This window comes from Micropterus dolomieu, linkage group LG01 (genome assembly GCF_021292245.1).
Source record: "Micropterus dolomieu isolate WLL.071019.BEF.003 ecotype Adirondacks linkage group LG01, ASM2129224v1, whole genome shotgun sequence".
NCBI lineage: Eukaryota > Metazoa > Chordata > Actinopteri > Centrarchiformes > Centrarchidae > Micropterus > Micropterus dolomieu.
Genome location: NC_060150.1, coordinates 42,393,040 through 42,409,685, shown reverse-complemented (window position 1 = coordinate 42,409,685; position 16,646 = coordinate 42,393,040). Strand labels below are relative to the sequence as shown.

At 40.2% G+C, this 16,646-nt stretch overlaps 1 protein-coding gene across 1 annotated transcript in view; it reads right to left on the bottom strand.

The window, feature by feature from the left end:
• Positions 1-16,646, bottom strand: part of cnksr2a (connector enhancer of kinase suppressor of Ras 2a) — a 70,187-nt gene that overhangs the window by 19,701 nt on the left and 33,840 nt on the right. The window contains exons 13-23 of the mRNA XM_046035173.1: positions 13,461-13,675; positions 10,811-10,862; positions 7,761-7,936; positions 7,250-7,323; positions 7,054-7,125; positions 5,545-5,612; positions 5,297-5,394; positions 4,543-4,761; positions 3,556-3,697; positions 1,899-2,120; positions 977-1,164 (exon numbers count right to left, since the gene is read on the bottom strand). Of these exons, the coding sequence (XP_045891129.1) occupies positions 977-1,164; positions 1,899-2,120; positions 3,556-3,697; positions 4,543-4,761; positions 5,297-5,394; positions 5,545-5,612; positions 7,054-7,125; positions 7,250-7,323; positions 7,761-7,936; positions 10,811-10,862; positions 13,461-13,675 (1,526 nt within the window). The remainder of the gene's footprint in view (positions 1-976; positions 1,165-1,898; positions 2,121-3,555; positions 3,698-4,542; positions 4,762-5,296; positions 5,395-5,544; positions 5,613-7,053; positions 7,126-7,249; positions 7,324-7,760; positions 7,937-10,810; positions 10,863-13,460; positions 13,676-16,646) is intronic.

Below are 16,646 nucleotides of genomic sequence, written 5' to 3'. Positions count from 1 at the left end.
ATAAAGGGTGAAAGAATAGCTTGTGAACAAAGAAAAGGGCAAATTGCACCATCTTCTTCTGTGAGCATTGCAACAGAACAGTGGGATGTCCGATATGAGTGAGATAATAATGAGGCAGAATACAAATTAAACTTGTAATCCTTAAGACTTTTATGAAATCAGATCTGGTTTTTGACGTTATTTTATAGCCAATCTTTGTTGCGATAGCCATTTAATGTACTTTCATGTAGATTCAGTAATTATCTCTATCTCAGTATTAAATATCTATTACTGTTAGTGGCGGACTCTGCCACTAAGATTCACATTGCCTTCACGCAGAAGGGATTCACAGGACTACTGCTCACTCTCCTACAGACGTATTCAAGCTTTTATTAGGTCACTGCTAATGCAAACAAACATTTCCTACTGCCGCTAGTACACATTAAAAACCGGCAAAACATGTCCTGCTTTTTGTCTTTTGTGAAGCACTCACAGGAAACGCAATGTAGATTAGCCCTGACAGCAATTGTATATGGAAAGATTTGTCCACAAAACAAGACAACGGGCACTTTTATGCATTTTTTTGACAGCAGATATATTTAAAATATTGCAGGAGGCAATGGAACAAGAAAGAGCAGCCACACCTCTAACTCCTCATTTCCTGATGCCTTCATGTTGTGTGGAAACAACATGAGTTTGTTTGGCTGCTCTTTCGTTGTATTTCTGACAAGTAGCTGCTCAGCGAGTGCTTGCTGTGGTTTTTAAACCGCACTTGCTGACACTACCACTAGAGGATTTCTCCAAACTCCCAGGATGGAAATCTTAAGGATTACAACTTTAATATAAACAAATCTTACAAGCAATGAGTTCAATTAAATCTTAATAAAGGGCTGAAAATGTACTGAAATATAATTTAATTGTTAAGTGTTTGAGTGTGCACATTTATGCCCATATATTGCACAGGTGTCTTTGTGTGTGCATCAGTGTGTGAACCAACCTTCAGCGTGGACGTCATGATGCGGAGGCGGTGCAGACGCTCGTTGAGCTGAGGGTCGGCGGCCCGTCGGAGGAAGGACTGCCTGAACTCTGACTGACCTTTGCCCTCAGACCCGCGGCCTAGAGGACACACCCCGCCCTGCTCGCACGCCCGAAACAGGTCGCCCAGGGATGCGCCCTCGCTGCCGCCTTCACACAGTCAAAGAAAAAGGCAGAGTCGCACACTTAATGGTGATTTAAACCCTCAGCCGCTCTGCCATTGACAAGTTTTGAAGTTAGAGGCTAAAGAGTTGTCACAAAGCTGATTAGATTGAGTTATATCTCAGAGCAGCCACTGGAGGACAGCAGCACATAACCTCAACACTTTGACTATAAATGACTTGTGTTATAAATGACAATAAATCCTGTTCCCTTCATCCTCAGAGACACCCTCTCTACTGTGGCGGTTTTATTTCGCTGTTTGCCTATTTAAATGACAAATCATATGATTATTATATGTCCTTGTTCATGTTTCTGTTACTCTCTATTATTTATTATTTTAGATTGGCACTTATCTTTCTGTACGCCGCCGGGCTCACCTTGGCAACAAGTGCACCATTGTCTCATTAACCTCATTAGATCAGTTTATGACTGGCGTGTGTGTTGTCCTACTAGATTTAAATGATGATGATTTAAATGGAAATGTGTCTGCCTGAGAGCGTTTTTATTTCTGGCACATGTGCTGACGTCAATGTCTTCACCTTAAAAAAAAAAAAAAGAACTTCAGTCTCTTGCGGCTGTCATTCGATGTGAGACACATTTTTCCTTCCTACTCTTACCTGATGGCCCCCCACCCACACATTATGACGCTACATGTATTCCCTTGGTGCTCTTTCTCCTCTTGCTTTGTTTCCCAGTACATGCATGTTCCTGACTAAACTCACCGTTGTGCGTTTGCTGTTCTTTCGCAGGGGGAGCGAGGAGTGTGTGTAGGTTGCTGTCTCGTGGAAGTGTGAAGCTGCGAGGTTTCCCTCCCTGGGTTGCCATAGGAATCAGCCTCTGCATCGCCACGGGCAAAGGGACATTCCTCTGTGCAGGAAGAGTGTAAACTGCTCCGGCCATCATAGTCCCACCGCCCGGACCGGGCTCGGCGAAGACGGCGTCCTCTGTAACGGGAAGAGAACATGAGGCGTTACATTTTCTGTGTCACAATATTGGCTGTAAAATCAATTCAGCATTATTCATTTATAACAGAATGTGAAGAACTATACATATAAAACATAGTGGCTTTATAGCTCATGCTGTAAATTTTTGCACATTTCTTGTTAATTATCCTGTATATTGTTTGTATTAGTATAATAGTGTAATTGTATATGCTTGTACGTTCTTAATCTCTTTTTTATATTTATAGTTCTATATTTATGTTCATGTGGACAATATATACCAAGGCAAATTTTCCGTATGTGAAAATGTACTTGGCATAAACCCGATTTTGATTCTGATTCTTCAAATAAAAATCAACCAAATATATTTAATATTCACCTTAAACCTCTCCAGCAACTTATATATTTATTCCTATACGTTATTACTAACAGATCATTTTAAAATATATAACCATATCTTGTATCAGGTAAATTCTATTTGGGGTGTTGAAAGTACTGCAGCAACAAACGAACAAACTTGCAAAATACATTTGTCAGTGTCAAATATTCACGTGTTATTAGGAAACTCAACAAAAAAATACAGTGTCCTTTTTCAGGATACTGTATTTTAAAGGGTGTAAACAATTTTTTTCATGCTTGTTGAATGAACCATAAACAATCAATGAACATGCAACTGTGGAATTATCGTTAAGACCCTAACAGCATACAGACGGTAGGCAATTAAGGTCACAGTTATGAAATCTTAGAACACTAAAGAGACCTTTCTACTGACTCTGGAAAACACAAAAGAAAGATGCGCAGGGTCCCGGCTCATCTGCGTGAACGTGCCTTAGGCATGCTGCAAGGAGGCATTAAGACTGCCGATGTTGCCAGGGCAATAAATTGCAATGTCTGTACTATGAGATGTCTAAGAAAGCACTACAGGGAGATAGGAAGGACAGCTGATCGTCCTCGCAGAGGCAGCCCACATGTGACAACACCTGCACGGGACGACGGGGCCACACCGGATATCGATTGTTACTTTTTATTTTGACCCCTCCTTTGTTCAGGGACACATTTTTCCGTTTCTGTTACTCACATCTTTGTTCAATTCATGTCTTAGGTGTTGAATGTTTTTATGTTCATACAAATATTAACACATGTGAAGTCTGCTGAAAAGAAAAGAAGTTGTAAGGAAGAGGATGTTTCTTTTTTTGCTGAGTATATATATGTAGCTTGCAACGCTACACTTAGTCCTCTTAGCAAATTCAGTTAAGACTTAAAATTCTTTTTAATGTGCAGAGAGAACATTGTTTCATCCAGACTCTTTGACCTGAATGTAACGGTTATGCACGAGAGGCACAAACTGAGGCTCCTTCAACCTCTAACAGTCAATCAGTTCAAACATTTTATCAAAACTTGCTGGATATACAAAGCATCTGGTTTAACTGTGTGTTACCTAGTGGTCCAGTTTGTAGGTAGTGCAGTCCAGCCTCAGTCAGTGGTGTCTCAATCAGGTCCTGCCAGGAACGTCTCTGAGATGAGGAAGAGCGGCCCGGAGACCCCGTCTCACTGCTGCCCCCTGCGGGACTGGACCGGTACTACAGGAAACAGTAACAGGGTATAAAAGTTTTTTTCTGATTGACCAGCGTGAGACTTGTCGACTAGCATTATCCAGCGGTAACATTATTGTTTACTGTATATAGCATAACTGCAACCATTGTTGGTTATGCATTTTATTTGCATTTGGACCCATAGGAAGAGGGGATCCAAATTAACAATTAACAATCCAAAGGAAGAAGACACTCATGTCTTATTCACAAAAGCTTATTAGTAGTAATTTTTACTTCAAATAACATATTGTTCTGATTTGTTTCACTATTTTAATCCACTTCACTTTTTCTTGTGAAAAAGTATGGCACCTTAAAACAACATATTTTTGTTAAATCTGTATGAATTTTAAAAACCCCTTTCTCAAACTCCTGAATTTGGTGAATGTAAAATCATAAATAACCAACGAAAAAAATAAAACAAAGAGCTGTGAGCGGCCCCTCGAGTCTTTGCTCGTCTTCCCGCTGACTCTTTGGCTTAGCTTTGGGGCTAAAAATGTAAATTTTGGCCTGTGGAACAAAATCCATTAAAATAATTTCTAATCAAGAGTCCCTACTGGTAGTATGAATCAGCTAACTGTGTGCCAATTACATTGTGACATTACATTGTGTGCAAATGTGACATTTTAGTCTGATAACACCCCAAAAGCAAACACTGTCCAAAATGGAGGGTGTTCATTCTCCAGGAAACGTGAATGACATTTTTTGCTGTATAGTGGTACTAAACAAAAGGACAAGGGGTTCATACAAAATATTAGCATTAATTGTTAAACGGCAAAATTAATGTAAATGAGGCCTTTAGCAGTCAAGATATCTTCTGACAGACTGACACGCACCTCCACAGGATCACATCTGTACTGCACGTCGCTGCTGCTGCTGCCTCCGGGCTTTCTCCCACTGTGCGTGGTCCCTCCCCCTAGAGGACCAGGATGGTACTGCGGCTCTGCAGCCACCGCGGGGGGGTCGCCACAGAGGAAGTCCTCCTGCGAAGAGCGAGACCGTGACGTCTCCGTGGAAGACAGTCGAGTGGTCCGGCCTTCCAAGTAGGCACTCATCTGATATAGAGAGAGGACAGAGTTAAAATGTGGCAGACGTCAATTGATCATCTCTTTGAATTATAATGACACACTTCAAAAAAGAAATTCATCCGGCGAGGGAGCCAGATGACTGCCAAGGAGGCAGGGTGATGATTGAATAAGTATGTGGGGGAGAAAATAAGAGACAGGAAGATGTAAATGAAGAGATGAGTGTTTGGACACATGGAAATGAGTTTGTTTGTTGAAAAGACTCTTTATAAAAAGGATTCTCAAATATTATCTAAAAAAGACTGTGTCTGGTGTCTAAAAACTGTTGTTTTAGCTTTTCATTTTATTCTGGGCTAAAAAATACATTTAATGTGGAGCAAAGCACTGTGACGGACAATTATAGCATCAATTATACCTAATTTAGCCCTACCACTCCCTGTTGGCTAAATGGGCAATAAAGTTGACAGTTAAAATGGACTGCGGAGGAGCACTGAGCATGATTTTTGCCTTCAAGTACAGTATGTACTTTACATGAGCGTGCAATACAGTCATGTGTGTGACTCACAGATGGAGGCCGTGGGTAGGTATCGTATGGAGGTGGGGGACTGTCCTGTTTGGGGCTGGAGGTGGTGTCTTCCTCATGTTCACTCTCGCTCCAGTAATCTGCAGGGAAACCCACACACAGTCAGAAACACCATCCATATCTATCCATATGTGCATCCAGGAAATCTACACAAATATCCTAAAAATACCACAGGAAGTAAACTCTAAGTTGTGGAGTGCTGTTCATCATGTCACTGAATAAACCCTCACCCTGCTCCTGGCGTATCCTCTCACGCTCGGCGTAGCCCACAGCAGCCATGTTGAGACGACTCAGCCATCTTAACAAAAGGAAGGAACAGCCAGAAGGAAATTCAGGTTTATATTTACGGATTTATATAGGACATAAACAAAAACTCTTATTTTAATGTGAAAAAAGAAAGAAAGAAGGAACAGAACATTGTAAAAGTCTAGAAATATCCAGACAACCCTGAAGGAAATTCATAATGAAACCACACTTCAAATCTGAACACAACCAAATACATTAAGGGAAAATATCTTAAATTCAAAGAGTATGCCGCTGATTTAGCTTTGCACTACAACATTATCTGAGTCAATGTGGAAAAAGTATAAAAACCCATTCAGCATATCATCTTTTTATTCCATGCATTCTTCTTCCCTGTCAAAACCTGGCCTACATTACCCACAATGCAACACGATGGCAAACAACTCCGGTTGGAGATTCAGGTGTGTTATGCTAGCAGTGGTTACTGTAGCTTCGAGCTGCTAGTCTCAGATTTCATACAGATCCCTCTTGAGCCACTGAAGGCTTTATACAACTTTTAAATGTGCAATAGTACTCCTCAACACCTGTAAACAGACTTTCAATGTGTAAAACCGATGGCATTCCCCTTTAATTCATTGGAAAAAATTAAATAAATAAGCCCACATCACTCCAATGGTGAGAAAGAGGACCAGTGAGACTTTATCCTTTAAGCAATGGTGAATCATATTTATGTTTGATGAGAACAACGAGAGTTAGATGAGAAGACTGATACCACGCACCGCCAGGAAACGACTCCATTAGCTTAGCATAAAGACTGGAACAAGGGGGAAACAGCTAGCCTGGCTCTGTCCAGAGGTAACAAAACCCCCCGACCAGCACCTACAAAGCTCACTAATTAACACGATGTATCTTGTTTGTTTAATCCAAAGTGTAAAAACAATAAATTGTGTGTGGTTTTATAGCCAGGCTAGCTGTTTCCCCTGCATCCAGTCTTTAAGCTAAGCTAAGCTAAGCTAAGCTAAGCAAAGCGGCAGCTTCTTGTCATTTAACTCTCAGCAAGAAAGAGAATATTCATTTTTGCAAAATGTCAAACTAGAAAGGTCTTAAAGACTAAATTCTCAATTTTTCTTGTTTTCATTTATATTCAACCTATCACAACTTTGTTAAATATTTTATTATTTTACTTTGAAATTCACTTGAAACTAGATTTTAGAAATGATTAACAAAACCCTCTCTGTAGTAAATAGTATGGAAATTACAGCTTGGAGAGCCTTTACACAGGTTGAAACTGGAACCTCTATGGAAATATCTTGCAAATGATGTATTTCACACACATCACTTCCCAAATTAAAACAGGCCTTCTTTTTATCATCAAACGAGAAACAAATTTGTTTTGTGGTTTGGGGAAAGCAAACAGGAAGCTGCACTCTTGCCACGCAGCTGGAAATTTGCCCTTCTGCATGACCTTCATCCGTGTTTAGCACATGCTGGGTTACCTGTTCATGTCATCCACTCCATCTGCTGCAAAGTAGAAACTCTTGACCTTGGGGTGACATGCTTTGAAAGCACTAGAGAGACATGGGGGGAACAGAGGGAGATATTTTTGCAATCAAACATACAGAAGAGTGTTTAAACTGCAGATGCACAAGTAAATACACATAAATATGCAATAGACTTCCATGATGCACTTACTACTTCTTGCGACATTCGCTGGCCCGGTCGATCTTAAACTCTGGAAGACTAACAAAACCCTCTGCCTTCTCATCCTGAACAGAAAGAGAATTAAAATAAAGGAAGAGAAAGATAAACAATAAATTAATGGGAAGTGGGAAACACTTATACTTTACAAACACAAATCAGGCAGAAATATCTTTTACTTTACTACTCAGGCAAAATCTTCCTGACTGATCCTGCAGTTGTAATACTCTTGCATAAAGTTTAACTTCAGCGTAACTTCTATACAGTGTTTGTATAACAAACATACTGCAGCTATTACAAAAACTTACATAGCTCCTGTTACAGCAAGCAGAGAGTAGGACAAATTTCATCATTACCTTTTTGTTGTTTCAGATCTCTACTTTCTTAAACACTATGAAATATGTCACCATTTTGAGAAACTGACACTTGAAATAAAAATTTTGAACATCTAGTGTCAATAAAAATTCAGGCAACTGGACAGAAAAGGAGAAAAACAGAGACATGCCTCCTCATTGATGTACCAGTACAGGCAGTTGTCCTTCAGCACAAACCAGTACTTCTTCCACTTCTGAGAGAAGTAACCCTTTGCATCTCTCTTTCTCCACAGCCAGCCCTCACAGTCTCCTCTGCCCAGCGCCTTGCAGGAGACACGCCTCCGACTCAGGGAGGCCAAACTCCGTCCTGGAACAACAGGGAGGAAACGTGAAAGTGCCGTTGACAGAGATAATTTAAATCAGAAAATGAACACAAAGCATGTGTTGATAGCAGGAAAATTGTCATTCAAACGGCAGAACATAGTACTAATGCTGCTTATAAGTGCTCACTTTTTCATAGCAGCATGAATAAAAGCATTCACAAAATGCCACATCCTAATGTAGCAATAATTCTTGGCAAGAGTTCAGTCTCTGGATTTGACAGAACACTGGTGCACTGCAGCAATGTAAGAGGTGTTTGATAAAAAAAAAGTGCTTTTTTTCCTTCTGGCATAAAAGCCCTGTAACGTTTTTCACAGCAGGCTCCTCATTAGAGATTACTGGGGAAACTTGGCTCAGAGTTGAGGGCCGCCAAGAAACTTTTATTGTGCTGTATCAAAAGTCTCACGACTTTTAAGGGGAAATACAATTCAATACTCCATTTATTTCTGTGGCAATGAAAAGTGCAGTGTATAGTATATCTTTAAATGAAACAACTTTCTTCCGCAGAAGCTAGATGGAAGAAAACTAAAGCTCAAACATGCAGTCTGAAAAGTTTTAAGCCTAAAGAGACTGTAGATAATTAATAGGTTAAATACTCTGGTGTAGAGGAAACTGTACATCCTGGAAATGGTTTTCATTTTCAATTCATTTTCTGTGCAGCAGCGGCCTGATACCATCACCAATTTGAGTTTTGACTTTAGGAGAAACATTTTAGAAAATGAAGATGCCTCAGCCCAGACCAAGAGGTAACTAATATTTCATTACTTATTTGATAAGGGTGCTACTTGGAGAATTTAAATCATCAATAAATCATATTATCACATTCATTTTTCAAACTTTGGTAGAATAGCTGTAAACAAACAAAGCCGTCGGCTGAAAAGTGCAGATGGAGCTAAAGCTTTTTAGAGCTTCTCACGATGGCAGATGGTGAAACAAGTGAAAAAAAAAACTCTTCCAACATGTTGATCCTTGTTAGTGTGGTGAGAGGGAAAAAAAAGCTTTGGTCAAAGAGGCAAAGAAACTGATAGCAGGGAGTAGGAGAGAAGACAATTTGGGATAAAATCATCTAAACAAGAGGAAGGAAAACGATTTATGGGATTTAGCATTTTGATAAACACTCTCTGACAAAGGTGAGATAAAATATACCTGAAGTGTGGTTTCATTTGTTTGAAGAAATAAAACAAAAAGTAATGAAAGAACAGTTTGAAAATACTACATATTACACTTTTAATGCCCTTCTGACATAAAGAAATGCTGAATCACTGGATTTTCATCTCGAAATGTTCATGTGGACTGAGAGTACAGTATATAGCAAACTGATTGAAAGCTGCCTCGCCTGCAGTCTGGACTGAAAATCTGTGAAATAAGTACGATGTGTTAAAATGCAAATCCAGTGGTCTCTGCACAAAATGTGAGAAAATGTGTTTTTCCTGACGATGAAATGATTCTGCTGTGGAGACTCAAGCTGAAGCAGATAATAATTTGACAACTCCAGCAGGATAAATTCCCAACTCGCTGCATATGGATGGCTGAGGTCAGTGAGGTTTTTATTTACATCTCACCAAATAAAATAATAAAGAAGCTGTGATTATGTTACCAACCAGTGTCTTTTTACCTATGCATAAACATGTGAAAATGTGCCAACAGCACTAATATGACTACAATACTGACAATTTGATGAACTATACAGTATTTATAAAGCAAAAATTAGCTACTTTTCTTTGTTTCATATCAATGTGAATAGTTTTTTTTAGGTTCTGAGCATTTGGTTGGTCGAATCATCATGGTGATTGTCACATTTCTGGCCATTTGAAAGATCAAAAGAACTCATTGATAAATCTAAAATCAACACAAATAGATAATCATTAGTTACAGGGCTGACAATAAATCAACTCAAACAAAATATAAGTAAATATTAACTATATTGCCAGCCCTATGTACCAATGTAGAGAGTGATACTGTGAATAAAAAGCAGTAAGGTCTGTAGAACAGCTCTGTGTAATTAAAGAATCATGATAGTCATCTAAAAATAAAAATACTAGCAAAAGATAAATAAATATCAAGATAAATAAAATTAAATGCACACTTTATTTTGCAGTTTTGTATAGTTTCCTAGAAAGGCAGTGTTATGTCACTTATGTATGTAAAGTCATGGGGATGTTCATGGATGTTTTGTGGTATTAAATACGAGAGTAAATGCACACACTTTGTTCAGTAATGCATTTCTAAGTAGTTACTTCCAATTACTTGGTTCCCATAAGTGTCTTTTAGTGTAGAGCAGGTCAGCTGCACATGCAAAAATATTAAAGTGGTTAAAAATGAACTTTTCATTGAAATAGGAACTCTTTTGCATTCAGAAGTGATTATATGAACAATATTTGCATATTAATCGATTCTGGACTTTTTGTGGAAAAAAACACATCAGACTCAAATTATTATGCAAAGCAGAGAATTTTCCTCATGTCTGGATGGGAAATGTGTCTACAGGCAAGTATACAATAGAGAATTAAGTTTCCAATAATAAAATAATAGTGAATGGATTTTTTGGGAGGTTAAAATAAAGCCTGTTATTTAATGGACATTCTTCTGGAAACCAATAAAGCCTCTCAGAATTGTATCTCTGATATCTATAATAAGGACCAAAGTATACTGTTTTGTCCTTGAAACTTTCTTAAGAATTATTAGCGAATTACGGACCTGTAAAATAAAGTGTTACAAAGATAATTGGTTCAACTGAAGCAGCAGCTGCTCTCATATTTTTCTACAACGTCCATTAGCTCAGCGTCCCTGAGAGAGGGAATGACCACAACTGGCAGGTGTTGGACTGCAGGGAAACCGAACAGGTGGCTTCTCTGCTTACCTTTATTCTTCTTCTTGGTCTTTGACTGCAGAGAGGAGGACTGTTGGTATGTCTGAGAGCGGGTTGGAAAGAAGAGAAGAAGAGGGAGGGTGAGTTGGAGAGAGCAGGCTGTCAGGATGAATCAGTGGCCTTTGTTTGCTGCAAAGAATCCTGGGATATAAAAGATGACAGATCTTAGGGAGCGGAGGAGAGGAGGCAGAAGGCACACAGATACAAAGGCAAACGTTCTTCCTCTCATTATCTCTTCCTCACACACACACACACACACACACACACACACATGTGGGGGTGGAAAAGTCTAACTCATGGAGGACTTTAGCAACACTCACACCTCTAAGCATAGAACAGAGGGAGGGGAGGGAAACTGTGGCACAACAGGACATTCAGGTGACGGAGGAAATGAGAGAAAAATGGAGCTCAGGGGCCTCGGGATTAAACAAAAAATTTCAGTAAGCAAACATGAAGGACAAACATCTGACAGAGGGGTTTTCAAGGTCTGATCATGCAGGCACTGTAGCTACAGTATGGGCTACAACTGTGAGCCTGTATTTGTTTCCACTTTGGTAAATTCGGACAATTAAAAGTACGACAAATTAGCTATTAGAAGTTCCTGTTTGCAGAGCACCCATGGATGTACCAACAACTATCACTGGATAAAAGAAGAAAATGTGATGATTCTCAGGCAAGTTCTGCAGTTAGAAGCGTCTTTGTTATTCTGTGATTTCAATGGATTTATGCGTGTTTATTCAAGATGGACACCAGAGATAAAATGTGTATCGGTCATGACTTCCTCCGCGCTCTCACTGTATGAAAACCTCTGATCTAAAACATTCAGCTCTGGACAGCATGTCTGGTGTATGCATGTGACCTCTCTCGGCAGGTCAGATGGGGCAACACACCAGCTCTGATGTCACGATATTACACATGTCAGAGCCTGGAGCTCGGCCACTCACAGCCCCCCGCTCAGCAAGACAGATGACACGGGCCCGCCCACACCCACTGACACGCCATCTGCCATCGCAGCAGCCATGCACACTGTAAACACACACTAAGGCGTGCACACACACACGCATGCAAACACATTTAATTTCCAAAGAGATGCTGTCAAGATGTATAAGGTCAGCGCCGGCCAAACTGACTGTCTGGACCTGAGAGTTGCAAGCTCCGACGGACAGGCAGGGCGGACAGATGTCATGGAAGTGACAGGGGGTAATAACGAGTCAGCATTTGCTCACATCACACTTCACTACAGCACTTTTTCAAAAGGGGTAAAAGCTCAAATGTTCCCTATTTTCCCTCAAATCTTTAAATCAGAGAGACTGTTACGTCATTTAACTTGTTATAAGTTTTTACTTTGAGGAGGCAACTGATGGGAAAGTCAGGAGTTTCATAACCTTATTTGAGCTACATTATGCAACTACATAATGCAATCCTGAAAGCAATACCTGCAACTTAAGGTAGAAAAAACTGGATTGTTCACACTTCAAATGCTGGTACTCCTCCAATTTTGACATCTTTAATGCTAAGAGCTCATTATGCTGTTTCAAACTATTTTCTTTAAAGAAACTGACATTTTGGGAAATACACTTATTCTTGCAGAGTCAGATGAGAATATGGGTGCTACTCTTACGCCTGTATGGTAGATAAGAAGCTGGAGCCAGTTGCTGGTGAGCTTAGCGTAAAAGGCTAGAAACAGCTAGCCTGGCTCTGTCCAAGTGTAACAAAATCGTCATTCTCCTCTTCCTCCTCTCCATACTTCTCTCCCTGCTCTTCCTCCTCCTCCTCTCTGGTGTCCTACACAAAAAAAGTTAGTGTATTACCTGCTGCAGTAGATGGTGGTCCAAAACTGAATGAACTGACTCTGGCCCTTTTATCTATCTATTGAAGCTTCTGATTGGTGTGTTATCAATTTTGACAGTTTGTGTTTCCACCTGGGTAGCTGTGTGCTAATTGAGCTCAACCTGTGCTGACTCGAGTAAACAATATTGAATGTAAATGCTCCGTATTTGTATAGCGCCTTTCTAGTCTTTTCGACCACTCAAAGTGCTTTTACACTACATTGCATTCACCATTCACACACTGAGCCTAAGTGCTTAAACAGAAACTAACATTCACTCATACACTGGAAAACAGCTGCCAGGGGAAAACTGGGGTTCAGTATCTTACCCAAGGACACATTGAACCACTGACCTTCTGAGTAACGGGCAACCCGCTCTACCTCCTGAGCCAGATCAGTCATGTCAGTGCTTTCCCAATGAGGCAATGACAAATGAAGGGATTTGTGTGTAGAGTTTAGAGAAATGGGTGTGCTTTTTTAAAAAAAGGAGTTATGGTTTTGAAAATTTAGTTCAAAAGTCTGCTTATAGTGTTTAAGCAATTGAGAAAAAAACTTTAATATGTTAAATCTATATTATCTAATACATACAAAAACAAAAGTGTATAAATCATAAGTGGTGTTTTACATCCAGTCTTTAAGCTAATTTAGAAAGGGTGAAACCTAAAAGTGGTCAAAGCTTATTTTAAAGAGGGAGAAGAGTTTAATTGATTTAACAGGAAGGTTCAGTTCTTAAATTAAAAGAATCACAACTGACAGTCCTGCTGATGTAAAGAAAATAAATATGGTATGAAAAAGAAAAAAGAAGTGACTTACGTGATAAATGGAGGCGGGGTCTCTCGGTGGAGATTCTCTCTGGCTTGTCTGGAGGACATAGTGGGAGGGGCTTTGGCTGTGGTGGCTCCGCCTCTTGGCGCGTTTGGCCGTGTCATTGGACCGCTTGCCCGGACGAGCTGTGTGGGACGAGTAGTCATCAGAGCCGATCCTCTCGTCCACGCCAGACAGTCCTACGTAACGCATCAGTGATGCTTCTGTGAAATTAAATGGATGCTTTAGGATTTTTGAAGTTGGGGTGTATGAGGTACTTATACACAGTCAGTATATTACATAGATGGTGGTTGGCGCGTCCCCAGTTTGGAGAAGCAGAGAGATGTATCGACACATAAGCTAAGCCATGTCCTGCCCAGCAAAATGTATTTTAGTCACCTAAAAGAAGGCCTACTGAAAAATACAGACGTCCCTCGCCTTGACATCTGGTTTTTAAGTTAGTGTTTATTTTTGCATATGGGTGAAAGTCGTGCGCTTGGTGTTTTTTAGTTTTGTCTGCTCTCTCTCTCTCTCTCTCTAGTAGAATCTGTGGGCGTAACATGGCTCTCTGGTTTTGGCGCCAGTCTTCACCTGCATCCAGTCACACACCTGTCCCAGATTCCAATCAAGCCTGCTACATAAGGAGAGACCAGAGAGCCAGATCCCGCTGGATTGTTGAGTCTACGCTAGTATGTGTAGAAACTGGTCCCAGCTGCTTTTTTGCTTGTGTTCTGAACATTTTGAAAGTTGAAAATACCTGGTTTTGCCTGCCTGTCTTTAGTAACGTCTTTAGGAGATTACACCGGACTTCCACTCAAATCCCAGATCAGCCAAGCACGTTCACTCTCTAAAAACTCTCACAGGACAAATCCCTAAGAATGCCAGTCTCGCTCTCTTGCTAGCCTTGCCTGCAACAGCTCTGGACGCGAGCCATAAACCCCTCAGCTCCACTAATCTGCCTGCCACTTGCCTTTTTCTGTCTGTTTTAACAATAAATCACTTTAACTTGCTCTGTCTCCGGTCTGCTTCTGAGTTCCAGCCTAAATTTTGACATATATGCTATATTTAAAATATGTTCAGCACTTTACCTTGCGTAAGACAGTCATTTACTTCATGTAGTGCGTTGCCAATTTTCAACCTAGGAATACAGAAGTTTTAAGGTTGAGAAAACTTAGTACCAAAGGAAATGGCTGTCTGATGGCAAGATAAAGCACTGGAAATATTCTAAATTCTCATATAGCTTACACCTGAACTGATAAATAGATATTTCAGTGGGCTTTTAGGCGGCTAAAATACATTTTGCTGCAGACCTTGTAAACAGCAGTACATTACTAAGCTTCCGTACTGGTACAACTCTTTGCTATTCCAAAGTGGGGATGCGCTGACCGCCACCTCCTGCAGGTAATATACTGATAATGGATAAGTACCTCAAACATCCCCACTTCAAAAATCCAATCAAACCAGCACACAAATGCCAACTATATCAAGTTCACGTAAAACACACCAGACTTACATTATAGGTGATATTCTGAGGTAAAACCTTCACCTTTAGCTAAGTGTCCAAATTAGACTAATTCTTATATTTGTTTCTATGGTATCTTGTGGTATTGATCTCTTTATCAGTGCTGCCTATCAAAGAATATTTTTATATTTTAAGTTTTAATATATAAATTAACAGTTCCAAAAGGTCACATCTCTCAAAGATTCCTTAAAATTAGACCAGTAAAGTTTGAGATAAAACATTTCAGTTACAGACTTTGACCTTTAATCACAACATCATTATTAAGATAAGTTATTCTGAAAATAGAACAAAAATATCTGTAAAGCCTTCAGATGTGATCACATAAAAACACTGTGTCGTAAAGGCACTATGTCTTTTCAAAGTTAGATTTTTTTTTACCTTTTAGTTTTAGCGCCTCCATCAGATTAATTGGTGTAGTTTTAACACCAAAGTAAATAAGTATGTCCATTGTTCACATGTGAACAACAAAAGAGAGATTAGTTGTTGTCATCCAAAACTACGCATGCAACTGTTATACTTTCTATTCCACTGATCGCCAGTTCCTGGTGGAAAACATTTTATTAATGTGACAAAAAAGACTGCAAGCAAGCAAAACATGGATGTAAACAATGTATAACTGAAATGAAGGAAATGCACTCCGCCCATTGTCAGGCCTTAAAGTTATACAATATTTTAAGCTTATTTTTATTGTGAAACATGTGTCACTGTGTATGTTGCTAGCTAACCCCAGCTTTGTGCCTCTCTGTAGCATACACTCAGGTCACAGATAAGTTAACCATCAACTCCTCTAAAAGATATTTAACCTGCCATGTCTGAAAAACCCAGAAGACCATTTGAAGACTTTCACCACTGTTCTAACCTATCCAATATCATAATAAAAAAGAGAAGTTGCAACTCAGAAAGGTCAAACTGGAAAGACCTTCAGAACAACGGTTTCTCAAGGACCTTCTTCTTTAATGAATAATCTTTTAGAGAAACGGATGGTTACTTAAGTGATCCAAATGCAAAATGGGGATAGCTGCTGGTTCACTTTCAGCTAATGTCTGTACACTGTGGCTGTTTGGGGGTTAATTAACATAAACACAACGAGGATTAAGAGGATTTGCTTTAAACCACAAAATGTTGTTTGGCAGAAAATCATTGGCTGCTTGTTTGAAAAGTTGAAAAATGTTATCATTCTGTTGAGGAGACTCTCAAAATGAATGTGTCCTCAATATTTTTTGACCAACTTCCTCTTCAATGGGGAGGAAACTCCTGCTACCTCTGGTCCTGCTACCTCTGGTCCTGCTACCTCTGGTCTCTCAGAGGTCCTGCCACTTCTGGTCCTGCTACCTCTGGTCCTGCTACCTCTGGTCTCTCAGAGGTCCTGCTACCTCTGGTCCTGCCACCTCTGGTCCTGCCACCTCTGGTCCTGCCACTTCTGGTCCTGCTACCTCTGGTCTCTCAGAGGTCCTGCTACCTCTGGTCCTGCCACCTCTGGTCCTGCCACTTCTGGTCCTGCTACCTCTGGTCCTGCTACCTCTGGTCCTGCTACCTCTGGTCTCTCAGAGGTCCTGCTACCTCTGGTCCTGCCACCTCTGGTCCTGCCACCTCTGGTCCTGCTACCTCTAGTCCTGCCACCTCTGGTCTCGCTACCTCTGGTCCTGCTACCTCTGGTCCTGCTACCTCTGGTC